The 16,688-nt window shown below is 46.4% G+C and overlaps 1 protein-coding gene across 4 annotated transcripts in view; it reads right to left on the reverse strand.

The window, feature by feature from the left end:
• Window positions 1–16,688, reverse strand: part of LOC143286078 (uncharacterized) — a 58,229-nt gene that overhangs the window by 12,204 nt on the left and 29,337 nt on the right. For all 4 annotated transcript variants that reach the window (XM_076593668.1, XM_076593658.1, XM_076593677.1 and 1 more), the window contains exons 6-16: window positions 16,252–16,563; window positions 15,543–15,638; window positions 14,681–14,881; window positions 11,704–11,870; window positions 10,869–11,077; window positions 8,095–10,183; window positions 7,287–7,434; window positions 6,338–6,532; window positions 5,644–5,787; window positions 4,977–5,149; window positions 1,027–1,183 (exon numbers count right to left, since the gene is read on the reverse strand). In XM_076593668.1, the coding sequence (XP_076449783.1) occupies window positions 1,027–1,183; window positions 4,977–5,149; window positions 5,644–5,787; window positions 6,338–6,532; window positions 7,287–7,434; window positions 8,095–10,183; window positions 10,869–11,077; window positions 11,704–11,870; window positions 14,681–14,881; window positions 15,543–15,638; window positions 16,252–16,563 (3,891 nt within the window). The remainder of the gene's footprint in view (window positions 1–1,026; window positions 1,184–4,976; window positions 5,150–5,643; window positions 5,788–6,337; window positions 6,533–7,286; window positions 7,435–8,094; window positions 10,184–10,868; window positions 11,078–11,703; window positions 11,871–14,680; window positions 14,882–15,542; window positions 15,639–16,251; window positions 16,564–16,688) is intronic.

Below are 16,688 nucleotides of genomic sequence, written 5' to 3' on the forward strand. Positions count from 1 at the left end.
AGACAGACAGACCTGGTGGTGGATCATGCACAACAGACTAGCAACCTCGACCAGGTTCACCCAAGTATCATCCAGGCATTTTTCAACAACTGTTGAAAAGAACTCAAGCAAAATGAAACTATAGACATTATCTCTGTGTGGTGTGGAGTGGTGTGGTGTGGTGTGGTGTGGTGTGGTGTTGTGTTGTGTTGTGTTGTGTTGTGTGGTGTGGTGTGGTGTTGTGTTATGGTGTGTTGTGTTGTGTGTGTGTGTGGGGGGGGGAGGGGGCGGATGCATGTGTATGTGCATGTAAGTGTAGGTGTGTGTGTGTGAGTGCGCACACACTGAAAGCAGCTGACAGTTTCCAAAGCATGTCTACACTACCAAACTACACCTATGAGAAATGAATGGAGAATGGCTGGCATGTGAACTACAGCGCACAGTCAACACAACACAGGTTACTGAGTGGTCTGCTGCTAGCATTGGGCATGCGTGAAGTCAGTCTGTGTCATGCTTTTAATAGCTGTTGTTGCTGCAGAGACACAGTTGGTAAGAACACAATGACAGTCACACCCTCAGACACTTAAGACTCTTCAGGACCTCCCATCACAGAAAGCAAATCATTGGCTGAATCAGAATGTTTTCAGTTTTGGTGAAGAACATCTGGTAAATCAACCATACAAAGAGTACAAACTGTCTATCAGTTGGCTTGTCCTCCAAATTAGAGCTAACATCCTCGCTTTCTGTGATGATGATGGCCCAGTTAAGAACAGATCAATATTTGTTAGACATTACATCAGGACTCGCTCAATTAGTCATCCAATCAGGCAGTGGCTGTGTAGAGAAGGCCATGGCAAAACGACTTTTCGGCACTCACACTCAAAAAAAAAAAAAAAAAGCTACAGTCATAGCTGCCACTCTTCAGGCACATGAAACTACAAAACTCTGAAACTCATGTGGACTTGAGACCATGAACATGACAGCGTGGCACAGTGTGGTCAGAAGCCGATGCAGTGATGGGTGATCAGAGGGCAAGGTCATGCTTACCATCTGACTCATAGTCCTCTGAGGTGTGTAAGGGATCAGTCATGACGACAGGGGGGGTTGGCAGTGAGGGCTCGCTCAGGCCCAGTCTGTTGGCCGCCCGCACACGAAACTGATAGGATACGTCTGCTTTCAGCGTCAGAGCGTGGTAGGATGTGCTCTGCACACACAAACACATGACACACATGTAAACACTGGGTATACCAAAAGATGTCATTGACCAGCCTCATTGATCAATTGACCTAAATGACCCTTCAGCTGGGTATGCACTAATGAGGGAACTACTGACATCACGTGAAGCTTTCAACCAGGAGACTTGGGGTGAATGAAACACTTCCTGAATACAAAACCAAACTGTAACGGTAATGGGATTATGAAAACTGACTCTGCGTGCACACTGTATATACCCTGTGTACGCACTGTACAAATACTGTACCCTCTGCACACAATCTTCCCAAAGGAGTAAACTGTCCAAAGAGAGATGTTGACACATAGGTCTGGTAATCCACCACCATGTAGGCACCAGTCACATCCACACTATGTTCCTGGAATTCACACCAATGACTGCAAGTACCCAGCTGATATTGCTGGAATGCTTCTGATATTTCCTTTCTGAACATTGCTCTAATCAAGTGTGATCCAGTTCAAGAGACAAGACCGAACCTTTCAAAACAGCTGCCAAGAAGTCCACCACCACTGCTGTTCAAATCAATTTTCAACGAACTTGCCTGATCCCCACATGTCCACACAAAGGATCAAAGAAACAAGGGGTCTGAGGAAACACATACCCATGAAACAAACATGTATGTGAATGCAGACAGGCATTTATATCACCATTCATTGTCCTGCTGCCCATGTTTCTCCAAACAAAAACAACATACACACACCGGTGTGTTGGGGCTGCAGTGTGTTCTTGTGCTGCAGGGTGTTCTTGTGTGAAGTGCTTCATGCTGTGCTGTGTTTAGCATGGTGTGTGGTGTGGTGTGGTGAAGTTTCACAAGAGATACAGTACATGTGGCATGATGCAGAGTCAGCAGGGCACAACGTGCATCAGATGATGAGATATGCAACATGGGGAGAAGAAAGACACAAGATACCACTGATGTGACCTGTGTCCTATCCTGTCCACAAAAACACCACTTCTCAGATCAGAATGCTGTCATGTACCCCCACTGATAGATGCACCAACAATTTCTACACATACTGACTCACCCCACATAAAAAGTACCCTGTACAAACATGCTCAGACCAGCTGTGACATAAACATCAGAACCACTGTCACTCCAAACACACACAGACCTTCAAAACACTACACTGGCAACAGTGTGAGTGTAACTGGCAGTCCAGAAACACACACCTATCTCATGGACAGCTGTCCAAAGCCAAATACTGGAGAGAACAGTTCACACACACAGACAGGTTTCAAGTGAAGGTGAACAATCAAAAGTGTTGTTGCTAGGTGACAGTCAGAGGCAGGAACAGACAGACACCTGTGGCCAATGGATGCAGCCAGGGGGAGGTGGGAGGGGGTGAGTGATGAGCATTGTGACCCACACTACACCACACTGTTGTCAGAACATGGCTGTACATTCTCTGTCAGCTCTCTCATTCTGTCCATCATTGCCAGTGTGTGTGTGTCGGCAGCTGGCTTTGTTCATGAGGCCTCTGTGCATCTTCAAAGTGTGTGTGTGTGTGTGTGTGTGTGTGTGTGTGTGTGTGTGTGTGTGTGTTTGTGTTGTGTGTGTGTGTCTCTGTGTGTGCATGTATGTGTATGTGTGTGTTTGTGTGTGTGCACAGATGTATGCGTGTGTGTATGTGTGTGTGTCTCTGTGTGTGTCAGTCTGCGTTGGTCATTAATTCAAATGTCTATCAACTTAAGTCATTTTTGAAAGGGTAAAAAAATATGTTAATGTGCATACACATATGAGTACGAGCTCTAAATGAATGTATTTACATAACATGTTACAGGAAAGAAAAATTCAGGATGAGCAATGAAATTTAGGGGAAATAAACACAGTAACAGAACTGAATAAACTAACCATGCGGGTATAAAAATCTATGTGTTTACATGTGTGCATGTGTTGTGTGTGTGTGGGTGAGGGGTATGTGTGTGTGTGTGCTCCAAAGGGAACTGAAACTGTCCATCCGCCTGCCTACATGTCTGTCTGCCCCGTCCTCTCATGCACGCGGTCACAGAAGCGTGTGCGATAGTTCTGATCAGAGAGCCAAGTGGTCACGACTGAGTGCACACACCTCCTCGGTACCTGGACAGTGACAATGGCAATCACCAGTCCCTGAAAAGCGGCAGTTATTGTGAGCATTGATGCAATCATTCCACCGCCTGCGTCATGCCTGGCCTGGCTTCACAGCACCACCTAATCACCCTATTCTGTACACCTGGGTGCCTGCAGGGGGCCTGTGAAGGCATGCCTGCACTCTGGCTTCTGTGGGCGCTGGGCATGAGGAGTGCTGTAAGAAATTAAACAACCCACTGGGTTCTTGGCTTCTCTGAAACCACCCATTACGCTGATGACAATCAACATTAATGGCAATTCACACCATGTTGTTTTCCTGGCATACTTGAAAGCCTTGTAGAAATGTAGATTGTTCTGTGTTGACATGCATGTTTCAAACAGTCAGTGTTTCAGCATACGGTTTTGGCAATGGAATGTTCCACACACACACACGAGCACACACACATACACACGAGCACACACACACACACACATGATCACACACACACACACACACGCACACAGAGACACACACACACACACAGATTTCAAAAACAATGCAAGGTAAAAATTTCAGGAGAAATACATTCACCACAGATTTCCTAGGAGAAGTGTATCCAGACCTGACCACTAATATCATGACAGAACAGAACACCAACAGAACCACACCTGTGAAGAAATGTGTCCCTTGTTGGAAGTGTCACATGAGCTGACCAACAGACACATGGACAGACAGACTGGCTGACCAAAAGATCCCTCACAATATGGGCAAGTGGCCGATTGCCAACTACTCACAGAGCTGCTGACTGCGCTTTACACACAGAAAAAAACAAGTACACAATGACAACACAGAGAGGAACAGCCCCCAACAGTGTGTCCTACCTTCAACCACCAGCTATGCAGTACCAACAGTGGGCTGTTTGACTTGCCTGACCCAGAAACGCTGTTGTTATCAGATCTCTGGATACCACTCCACCCTGGGTAGGAAGCCACTTGATGTCCTACAGGGAGGGGTTTGGGGGCAGGAAGGACAGGGACGGGGGGAGGGGGATGAGGGGGGGGGGGGGTGTTTGCGCCTCAGCTTATCTGAAAGCCTGACCAGTGTCTGTGGCCATGGGCAGAGAGTGGGGTGAAGATGAAATCAGAACAGGGGGGGATCACTGTGAAATCAGGGTACGCTTGAGGTGAAAGTGAAATCAGGTTATCTTTGGTAGCGAGTGAAATCAGAAGAATGCTTGTAACAGTAAAATCAGACTACAGTTGACAACAAGAGTATGCTTGAGGTGCAGGTAAAATCAGGTTAGACCACAGTGAAATCAGGGTATGCTATGAGGTATTGAGAAGTCTTTCCTGTACACCATGTACAGACAGAGTATGTGATGTATTGTCAGACATCTCCCTTTACCCACTCCTCCATCTCCACCCATCTGACCTGACTGAGTGAGGTCAAGGCTAAAGAATCAGTATGTCTAGACTGCCAACTATGTCACCATTCCTTGGTGGGGTGTGGGTATCGGGGGAGGACAGTATATGATACTACCATTATGCTCAGAGTTGAAGAAATCTTGATCATACAATCTATTGGCATTACTGATTTCTTTCAAATCAGAAAGGACAAGCACACATGATGAGAGAATCAAGTACGCACATGCATGCACATTCTACGATAACACAGACACAAAAAAGACACAGCCCTGTACAGAGTTGCATGCCCCTCACCTTGCAGTCATCAACCAGGGTGCTCCACTGCTTGCTGTCAGTGTCCTTGACCTCGATGACATAATGGGTGATGACACTACCCCCGTCATATGCCGGTCCACACCATGACAGCGACACTGACTTTCGGCTTATGTCGTAGACTTGCGGCGTGCCCACGGGACACTCCGGGACGTCTGGGGGACACACAGGGAACGTGTCAGCATTTTGGTCGGAGAGGAGAGGCAGGTCAACAGGGCATGATTATGGTAATGACCTGGTGTTCAGCATTTTACCATGCACCTGTGCCATATGAGTGTGCTTGTGTGTGTGTGTGTGTGTGTCTGTGTGTGTCTGTGTGTGCACATGTGTGTGTGTGAGTGTATGTATGTTTGTGTGTGTGTGTGAGTGCATGTGAGTGTGTGTGTGTGTGGTTTCAGACTGAAGAATGTGTGTGTGTGTGTGTGTGTGTGTGTGTGTGTGTGTAAAAAGAATGTGTGTGTATGTGATTGTATATGTGTGCATATGTGCATGCCAGCGTGTGTGTGTGTGTTTGCTCACAGTCTGGTCATGGTGACCACACATCCGACTGATTCTACGGTGGCACAGAAAGGCGAGAGAACAACAGGGAAGTGTGAGAGCGTAGCTAAGACAAGCACAGATCTACACACGACAGTAGTGCACTACCCACCTTCCACCGACAGTGTGGCAGACAGCTGGTCGACCCCGAGGTCGTTGGTGAGGGTGACAGTGTAGCGGCCGCTGTCGTTGGCCGTGGCAGAGGGAACGGTCAGCGTGCTGACACCATCCTCCGTCACAATGGACACACGGTCACCTGCACACACACAGCCCCCTCAACACCATCACATGAGGGACCACTCTCCTACGTTCCAACATCATTTTCTGGACACATATTCTTTTTTTTTAATTTTTTTAAATGAATGTGCCTTAAATATAAATAACAAACAAGAACAGTACCTTTTGCTCTTTCAGATAGACAAAGGCACGTAACTTGAAGCCAGTCCCACTGAGTGCTAGCCATAAACTTGCACAAGTAAATATTAAAAGATACAGAGTAACAAAGAAAGGCACCACAAACTCTTCCTCTGTGAATTCCTGCCCAGGTGAGTGTTTAGTAATAAAACATACATCACATTCTGAGGGATACTTTAGAAATTGTTGGTCATTACACCTTTTGCGTCCACAGACTTGTTACACACTGGAAACCTAATGCAGAACTCATAAGTAATAATCAAAGCATTTATCACAGTTACTATGGACCGCAGAAAACAACAGCATTGTTTCAAGTTTTTCTCCAAAGACTTCTGGGTCTGCCCTTTGAAAGGTGAGCAACACCTGAGACCGGATCCGACCTGTCCCCTCACCTGTCTGAAGCGCTGTCTTGCCCCTGTACCACGTGACCTTTGGGGGCGGCTCCCCGCTGAAGGTCACTTCAAAGCTGGCCGGTTTACCACATCGGACGGTCTGCGTGGCAGGGGTCAAAGTCTCCGCGCTGGGTGGAGTGGACACTGGACCCTCAAAGACATGGCTGCCTGACCGGCTGGACCTTGTGCTGGAAGCTGGACACACACCATGTTACTTCCCTTGTAATGCAGTGCAGCAATGCTTTCCCTACACGTACAAAGTTACAATATTTCCTTGTTATACAGTATTCTATTCATCTTCAGTTGGACTCTCTCCAATACTAACACAGTCTCGGCAGAGTTACAGCATTCAAGCTTTGCACCTGATACAACAGTCCAGTTAAAAAGCAGCAAAATTTATCTGGTTAACTGGTATAACAATTGTCCCGAGTTCAAATTCAATAATTTTTATTGATCTAAATTCAGATTCAAGCCATAGCACCATCTCATTAAGTGAAAAAAAAGATCTAAAGCAGAACAAATTTGATACTTGTTTTAATTTTTTACTGAAATTTGAATCAAAATTAATCAATGTTGTATATATATATGCCTATACACAAGTAGATCACACTCTCTTGGGGTCCTGGGCTCTGCTCTTTGTAGAATAAACTGAAGTAAATAACACAGGCAATATAATATAAAGATAAAAACAAAAGCAGTCTTTTCATGTCTTTAAAACTTGTACTTGAAATACAGCAAATTTTCGCTGGAGTACAGCTTCTTCTCGCTGGGGCATACTGATATATTTAAATACAAGCAAAGGATTTTTTTATTGTCTTTAAAGGTGCTGTGTATATCAGAATATATAACAACCCTGCTATCATCAATAACACAAGCAATCATGAAAAAGTGGTCAATGTCTTTGTTTCAAAAACAAGTGCAACAGCACCCAGGAAGAGTAAACACCAACCTTCCACAGTCACGTAGCAGGAGCAGGAGTCTGTACCAGCTGAGTTGGTAGCAGTGCATGTGTACTCGCCCTCATCCTCAGAGAAGGCCTCTGCCACCAAAAGTTGGGCAATGTTTTGCTGATAGCTCAGCTGGAAGAAACGGGATGGCTGCACAAAAACACTTTCCATGATTCATCCATTGTGATCATTATATAAATACCGTTACACATCCATTTGTTTAGTCAACAATACCACATCCATCTGTTACACTGGTACAGCCACGCTTCCATTTGTTTTGTCATCAAAACCACACACACCCAATGGTTAGGTACAATCATACTAACATTTGTTTTGTCCACAAAACCACAGCCATCCAATGTATAATGCACAGCCACAAATCAGTTGTTTCTTTTCTTGCTGATCGCTTTACACCTCAGTTTACAGCACCCTGACCAGCAGACTGGGGAAAACAACTCTATCTTGTGTACAACTCAAACCGCAGAACAAGTCATCTTCTTAGTTGACAACCAACAGGGCTGGCTGAACTGCGAAAGCTGACCATCGCTGATATACAATCAATACAATAGGACATCACTGACCAAACACTCAATACAATACATCACTGACCAAACTCACAATATAACAATATTAGACAACTTCAGGCTAATAAATGTGCAAATCAACACAAAGACTAAGTTCCTAAGAGAGACACAACAACCTGTAACTTATGTGGATTAGGTGGCACCACATGCCAAGCAGTGCCTATGACTACCCCCCACACAGACAAGCTCCCCCCCATCCCCTTCCCAGCCACAGCCATGGACTGACCTTGATGGTTTTGTGGTTGACGCTCCAGTTGATATCAGGGGCAGGCACCCCGGACACCTTGCACTGCAGGACCACCTGCCCGCCGTACGTCACACTGCAGTCCTCCAGACCCTGCCCGATCCTTGGGGCCTCCAGCCCCTCCACCATGTCCTCGCTCTCTCTGCTGCCCCCTCCACCCAGCCTCCCTTTCAGCCGCTCCAGGCGGCGCCGGCTGCGAGAGTCTGGAACCTCCACCTCAGACACAGCAGAGCTGCTATCAGAGAAGGCCGAGGATATTGCACTGTCCGACAGGTGTGAGGAGTCTGAACCCTTGAGGTCGTCTGAGAAGCGGGCTGTGTCCCCCAAGGGTGTGACGTCCAGCGTCCTGTCCTCTTCACCTGTATTCACTGTACTGTCCATCGCTCTCTCTGCCTCCTTCTCTTGTCGTCGTTCTCTCCAGTTGGAGACTGTGCTGTTGTCCGTCACTCTCTCTGCCTCCTTCTCTTGTCGTCGTTCTCTCCAGTTGGAGACTGTGCTGTTGTCCGTCACTCTCTCTGCCTCCTTCTCTTGTCGTCTTTCTCTCCAGCTGGAGACCGTGCTGTTGTCCATCGCTTTTTCTGCCTCCTTCTCTTGTCGTCTTTCTCTCCAGCTGGAGACTGTGCTGTTGTCCATCGCTTTTTCTGCCTCCTTCTCTTGTCGTCGTTCTCTCCAGCTGGAGACTGTGCTGTTGTCCATCGCTTTTTCTGCCTCCTTCTCTTGTCGTCGTTCTCTCCAGCTGGAGACTGTGCTGTCATCCAACACTCTCTCTGCCTCTTTCTCTCGCCTCCCCTCTCTCCATTTAGAGTCTGTGCTGTCACTGGTGGTGAAGCCAGACTGGCGGGATGAAGTGACAGAGTTCGAACTGGTGACTGTGGTGATGGTTGTTGTGGTGGCTGTGTTGGTGGTGCCAAACCGCCCTGTTGAAGTGACAGAGCTGGACATGGTGGTGGTGGTGGTGGTGGCAGTGGTGGTGGCAGGTCTGGGGGGTTTGGATTGAACAATGGTCAAGTCCTGGGCTGGGGTTTCGAACTTGGATCTCAGGCTGTTGAGGTCTTTGGAAGGCAAGGTTCTGTTCACAGTGGTTCGCTCAGGAGTGACCCTGGTCTGAGCAGTGTTGGGTTGAGCAGGTTTCCTGTCCTCACCTTTGAGTTTGGCCAGTACAGACCTGAAATCGGTCTCTGACTGAGTGGATTGCACTTTGGGCTTGCTGTCTCTGGTCACACTGGATGCCCTGCCAGTGACCGGTGGGCGGGACTTTAATACACCGCGAAAGTCCACCTTGCCAGTGTCTGACTGCTTCACATCTTTACCATGTCCATTCTTTTGCTGTCTGGAGAGATCTGGTCGTGACCACGAAGGCTTAGAGTCTGTGGGCAGTTGAGCAGAGCCTCGTCTGTGATCAGAGGCACCCTGTGGTTTGGAAAGAACACTTCTAAAGTCCCCTTTGGATGATTCTACTGCCAGCTCACGTTTCCGCCAATCAGCACGGTCTACACTCTTGGAGAAGTTGGAATTCACAGAGCAGGCTTTGAGGTCCCTCTTGGACCTGTCTATGAGCCGCTGTGGGGGGGAGGCCTGTGAGGACTGAACGGTGGACACAGTCAGCACACTCTCCTGCACTGGGTCAGGGCCCCTGTCCTGCAGACTCCCACGTTTCACAGGTGACGGGTGTGGGTCGGGGGATGGCGAATGGCGTGATGCCCGCCCTGACTTGTCAGGTGACGGACGATTGTCGGGTGACGCAGACCGTCGGGAGGTCAAGGCCGACCGGTCAGGGGAGGGGGAAGCCTGTTTTTCAAACAACTCCACGTTCCTCCTCGTGCCTCCTGACCTGCCTGATGTTGAGCTGGACACAGAGGACACAGAGGGGGCAGGAGAAGAACCCTGAGAGGAAGAAGTTCCATTAGACACAGTCTTGTTTGAGAAGCGAGTGGTGGAGGTGGTGGTGGCGGAGGGGGGCAGTGAGCTCTGTCGGTTGTTGCGGAGGACGTGACGGAAGTCGTGCACGTTCTCCTTGTCAGAGCGGTCAGAGTCTACACTGCGTTGGGGTCTGGGCTGACCTCCTCCTTGTCTGCCAACAACAAAACACTGACATTGCTTTTTGTTTGTGAGCTACATATCTAACTAGCATCCCTGCCAACTACCACAACGCTGACAGCTTTGCATTTCTTTGTTACACAACACTATGAACTGACGTATGGATCTTGCCTGTGATACATACACACAATATCATTATGATCCATACATAATTTATCAGCTCAGTATAATACAAGACTGGATGTGTTACTCATTTCCTGTACAAAGTCTTGAACTGAAAACAACTGAGTTTTATGATATTGAAATACGTGGTGAGTTTAACATTTTCATAACAACCCACAGAAAAAAGACAATTTCAGAAGCCTAAGTGTAAACACAATTGACTCCGATGTAATAGTTAATAAAAACAATAAAACCAGAACAACAGACATGTACACACACACACACACACACACACACACACACACACACACACACACACACTCACACACACACACACACACACACACACACACACACACACACTCACTCACACACTCACACACACACAGAGTACAAGAAATAGAGTGAGACAGAAACAGAGATACAAAAAGAGACACAGGTGAGAAACAGACAAAAAGCATGCAGAGAAGAAAAAGACCAACAGAGAGACAGGCAAACAGAGACTGACAAAAGACAGAGAGGAAGAGGCTGATGATTCCTGAAATCAGCACCGTTACCTAGATTTGAGCACAGCTCTAAAGTCCACGGTGGCAGCAGCGGAACCGCTGCCTGCCGTGTTGCCTGTGGTGGTGACCTCTGTCACAATCAGAGAGCAGCCATGACTGACCGTGCCTGCTGAGTTCTGCACCAGACATGTGTACTGGCCCGAATCACGTAACTGTGGCTTCACTATCTCCAGACTGTGCCGTTCACCATCTCTGGAAATCTGACCAAAACATCAGTGTTCTGAGTGTACTGTTGTAAGTAGACAATGCATCTCCAGCTCATTGTCATTCACTCCCACATAATCTGTTTTATATCAGGAATACTTTGTTTTGGTTTTGACCAAACATCTGATACACTTTTTGTTTCAAAACTAAATAATGCGACCCTAATTCACCCTGCACATCATTCAAGTATCATCCAAATCTTTCCATACCTCCAAGTCACCAAAACAGCCCTGCAATTATTTTAATAAATTGTTTTTTTTTATCAGAAGTAAACATACATGGTAAACACTGGTTGCACCAAACCCACATTCTGTCCCCAGAGACTACCTCTAATGGATATGGGCCCCATCAAAGACCAACAATAGTGCCAGCTGCCCATCAGAACATTGAGAGAAAGGATGATGACAATAAAATAAACAATGAAAAGAACATCATCGTCTGCCAAAACAGCAGCAGTACAAACAATATCAACATCATTACATTGTCAGGCATGATCTATAAGTCATGAAACATAAACAAGATGAGGTCACTGCAGATGGCTTCCCCATCAACCATTGATTCAATTCCCTACAGACCCATGTGCCATACCTCTCATCACAGAAAGGATCATCAAGTGACCAACCTTGTAGCGCTCATTGGTGGACAGCAGACATCCGTTGCGCTCCCAGGTGACAGCAGGCAGCGGATGACCTTGAACCCGACAGGTGAATACAGCAGCAGGTGACCCCTCAGGCACGGCCAGTGGTTTGGGACGTGTGAGAAATTCAGGGGGTTGGGATTTGTCTACTTCTGTGTCACACATGCAGTCAAACAAAACCAATGCAAGCCCTCTACATGAGGAAATGTTAGAACAAAGAGAAGAGAGCCTGAAGAAGGCTTGCTGCAGAGAGGGTGGGGTGAGAGAGAGTTAAAAACAGAGGGGTAGGAGAGGGGGAAGAGAGCAAAAAAAAAGAAAAAGAAAAGAAAGAAACCACAAAAAAAAAAAAAAAAAAAAAAAAAAGATTCAATGTAAGCAGAAGTGGTCTGCCTTTTGAAGGCAGAAACCGAAACGTGGGAGATGACTATAGGTAGCATGTACAGCTACAAAAAACACAACAAAAACAAAAACAAAAAAGAAAAAAAAATTGCCAAAAACAAAGAAAGTTTTTAAAAAAATTTAAAACATGGAAAAAAAAATCATAAGAAAAAAAAAAAGAAAAAGAAAAGAAAAGAGGAATGTTGACTGTGGGGAGAGGCGGGGGACCTAAGCTTTGGCCTCCACGTCCAGGTCAGTGTCTGTCAGGACAGAGAACACCATACCACCGTTAGCATGGCAACAATGACTCCACCTTACCCCCACCCCCAAACCCTCCCCTCCTGCTGACCAACTTGACAATCCTTTTTCCCATGCAGACAAAATCACTTCACTCCATCCAATCTGTCCCTTAAAACACAACAGTTTCCAGAGTCATCAGGAAGCTCAAAATCATCCACTCCAATGCACCTCTTTATCACACAGTCCAACAGCAATTCTTTCAATGTCTTTTATCTACTTCTCCATAAAAAAGATTCTTAAACACAAACGGAAAACCTTTACACTTCAACCACATATAAAAGGATGACTTTAACACTTCAACTAAACAAAGTCTGGTCCTATTGAAAAACCAGTAACTTTGCTGGTTCAAGGAAATACCACTGCAATTACCACAAAAACCGAGAATGACCTGTGCCTAACTTAAAGCCACCATGGCTGGTCACAGGAAATTATAATCATACACGTCTGCTGGCTGCTAGACAAAACAATATTCAGTCTCTTCACTCTCAAAGTTCTCCTTGCCCTAGGTTCTCAGGAAATAAATCAGACAGTCAATTATGGCAAAACAACAGGTAACCACGCTTGACTCACAGACTGTAGACATTTTGATCAGCCAAAGAACATGGAGCAAAGGTTCAGATCATTTCACCATCTTCATGCCTCAAACCTCAGGTCATCCACAAATCATGCCATGCAGGGAACAACCACTTCAACACGTAGGGCTAATCACGCAGTTCTTCATGCATCTTCAACTAAATGACATCTTTGGGTTTCTCGACAGCCACCATGCACAACTTGGCATCATCAGTCATGAAGATTATAGTATGATGGTAATCCTGATGTCCTGATGTCCAAGGCATTTTTGTGGGGGGAGAGGTCAGTCTAATAATTGTCTACATCTCTGAAGACTTTTTACAGGGTTTTGAATTGGATTGCCACTTTTCCAACCTGTGAGCTGAGTGTGTCTCTCCATCCATCATTTTCATCTTAAACACAAATTTGACATCTGGTTTGCTGCAAATTTTCTGGTCTGAGGAGTTTACAACAGTGTGTGTACATGTGTGTTTGTGTGTGTGTGTGTGTGTGTGTGTGTGCATATGTGTCTGTATGTATGTGAGTGTGTGTGTGTGTGCTGTGTGTGTCTGTGCCTGTCTGTATGTTGCATGTGTGTGTGTGCATGCGCATGTACACAAATACCAATGTCAGTCTGTCACTTGAAAGCAACATGACCACACTGCAGACACCAAACAAGAAGATGTGGACACCAGTGATGTCCCAGGTGTCAGACGCAGACAGACCGACCGACTCCAGGCAATGTGAAGAACAGGACTAAAGACACTGCTGACCTCTCTGAAGTCACCCTGTCCACACCCACTATCCTCATTTTTCACCGTTTGCCACTGGACACATGATGGTTTCTGTGTGCAACATGACGTATGACTTCTGTCTCCCTCAAACTGACCCACAACTTGCTCCCAGCTCATGAACATGGGGGTGTGGGGTGGGTGGGGTGTAGGGCTGGAGTGTGTGTGGGGGGTGGAGGGAGGGGGCTGAAGAGGGGAGTCAAGGCGACAGGGGGCAGAGCGAGAACTCTGGTGATATGTTGTGAAAGAGGAGAGGGAGGGGGCTTAAACTGATGAGGATGGTAGTGGAGGTGGAGGAAAAGGGAGAACAAAAAAAAAAAGAAGAAAAGTCAGGAGTATAGACAGGAAATGTGAAAATGGTGAAAAGTGTCTGAAGAGTGAGGTATGCCCATGGAGGGGCAGAGAGGCTCTGTTGGACAGGTTGGAGAGGAGTCAGAAACAAGCAAAACAAGTGAACATTTCTAATTCTAAATATACTTTGAAAAAATGAACATGCTAACAACAACTGTATTTAACTGCTTACATTTAGAACATTCTTTATGCTGAAATGTCCATGCTATTCATTTCATAACCAAATAAGGATTCTTTTTTCATGTCAGAAGCATGATGTGTAGCAACTGTAGCATTAAATGAATATCTGAAAATAAAGCCCTTTTGAAGGACTTTAAATCCTTTTATGGTGTCCAAATGGACAATCATTGGTGAAAATCAAAAGGTCTAAAAAAAAATCTATTTTGAAAAAAACAAAAGATGAAATAGTAATACTACTGATATACAAAGTGCAATAGAAATCTTTCTGCATAATTTGACATCTTCATTCATTCAGTGATCTATTTCTGATGTTTTTATTCATTTAATGATCTGTTTCTGATGTCTCTTATTCATTCAGTGATCTATGAAATGACCAGGCTCTGTGTGTGACAGGCAAAGCAGCCTTGTACCTTTGACCCTCAGCCTACAGAAGGTGTCTGTGTCCCCATAGTCATTGTAGGCCTCGCACACAAACTCCCCGTCACTGTCAGCACTGGCACTGGGGATCATCAGTGAATGCACACCATCCACCGCTCGCAACACAAAGCCTGGGGTGTCAACTGTCAGCTGCCGGTTGTTCTGCATCCAGTACACCTGTACTGGCTGGCTGCCTGGAGAGGGCACACAAGGGTACGCATGCACCATGCAAGGACAGGGAAGGGGGGAAACATGCTGAATGTGCGAGTTGGTCCCTTGTTTTATGTGTGATGTTAGCTCTATCTGTGTGAGTGTGTGTGAGTGTGTGTCTGTCTGTGATGTGTGTCTATGTATGTGTGTGTGTGTGCATGTGCGCACATGCTTGCCTGCATGTGTGTGCACACACAAAGGTGATCAAATATTCCTGCACATGTGCATGCTTGCATGTGTGTGGAAGTGTATGCCTGAAAATGCATTGATATAGGCGTTTAAGTGCCTGTGAATGAATTTCCAGACTGGTTAACTCGAATACCACACAACATAGAACGCAATGTATTAATCCAAAAAGACAGCTTTGATCCATTCGTCACACACTGACACAATCAATGACAACATACAATGCAACGTCCTGGCAGGGACATCAGTAATGTAGGAGCACACAGCACATCTTTCACTCCATGCACAAACAACACTTACTACCCAGCCATCAGGGAGCACCACATGACAGGCACCGCTACATTCAACTTCTCTCTTCTACTCCATCTTTCTGCTTCTGTACCATCTTTGCTTGTTTTACAAGGGCCGACACAGTGGCATGCGTCATGATCTCATGACTGAATTAGTCATGCCCCTTACCTTTGACCTCGACAACCAGCTCAACCTTGTCTCCATCCTCCACCTCCATGTCCTGCAGTTCTTTGATGAACACTGGAGGCTCCATCTTCTCCCCTTCTGCAGCACGCACATGCACATGCACATGCACACACAAGCACACGCACACACACACACAGAGTTAATATTCTCACTCCAGCACTTCTGCAGAAAGCCTGTTTAAAAGAACACTGCATGTGTGCCAAACATAAACAAAAGCACAACAACACAACATAAAAGAGAAAAGAGAGATGGGACTTGATCTGTGTGTTATTGTGGAGTTTGTCTTGCTGCTGCCACTGCTGCTGCTGCTGCTTCTGTCATCGGTGCTGGTGACTGTCTCACAGTGGAGTGCACAATTAGGAAACTGTGAAGTTAATGCTGTTCATGAAGAAAAGAAAGAGTGAAACACTGAACAATTGAAGCCAGACAAACTGACAAAAAAAGACAGAAGAGAGCAGGACAAGGACTGTGAGGGCAGGTGTGCATGTGAATAAAAAACCAACACCCAAGCCATAGCCTCACACTGAATGGGGAGCAAAAACAAACCCCAGCAGAAGCAGTTAAGCTCACACGACAAGACAAAACAAGACAAGACAAAAACCTTCATCAACAGGGGGGTTCAACATAAGCATATGTGTCTTTTTCACATGCTGCCTTCGCAAACTTGACAGAGCCACTTCAGCCAACTGACCTTGTGTGGACACAGTACAGGACGTGGACACCTCTCCGTGGACGTTCTTGATGACACACTGGTACTCCCCCCCGTCGTCCTCACCGACCTCTGTCAGAGTCAGGGTGGCTGTCTTTCCGTTGAAGGTGGTGCGGCGCTGCCTGGTCTGACGCACCTCCCGCCCATTGTGGAACCAGGTGACGGTGGCGCGCTCGCCTCCACTGACCTCACACTGCAGTTTAACGTCACGCTCACCCAGGACCACGTCCATGTCTTGCAGTGAAGATGACAGGGTGGGTGCTGGGGATGCCCTGGTCAGCAGTTTGGGTTTTTCTGTTGGGGGGTAGAGAGGGAAACAGTGTGTTAAACCATGGTCCAGAAACGCTTCTCAGCATTATTGTTTTGTGTGTCAATCAGTCACTGGTGACCAGACTGGTGAGCATTTCAAAGTCATCACA

The sequence above is a fragment of the Babylonia areolata genome, chromosome 1 (assembly GCF_041734735.1).
Source record: "Babylonia areolata isolate BAREFJ2019XMU chromosome 1, ASM4173473v1, whole genome shotgun sequence".
Taxonomy (NCBI): Eukaryota; Metazoa; Mollusca; class Gastropoda; order Neogastropoda; family Buccinidae; genus Babylonia; species Babylonia areolata.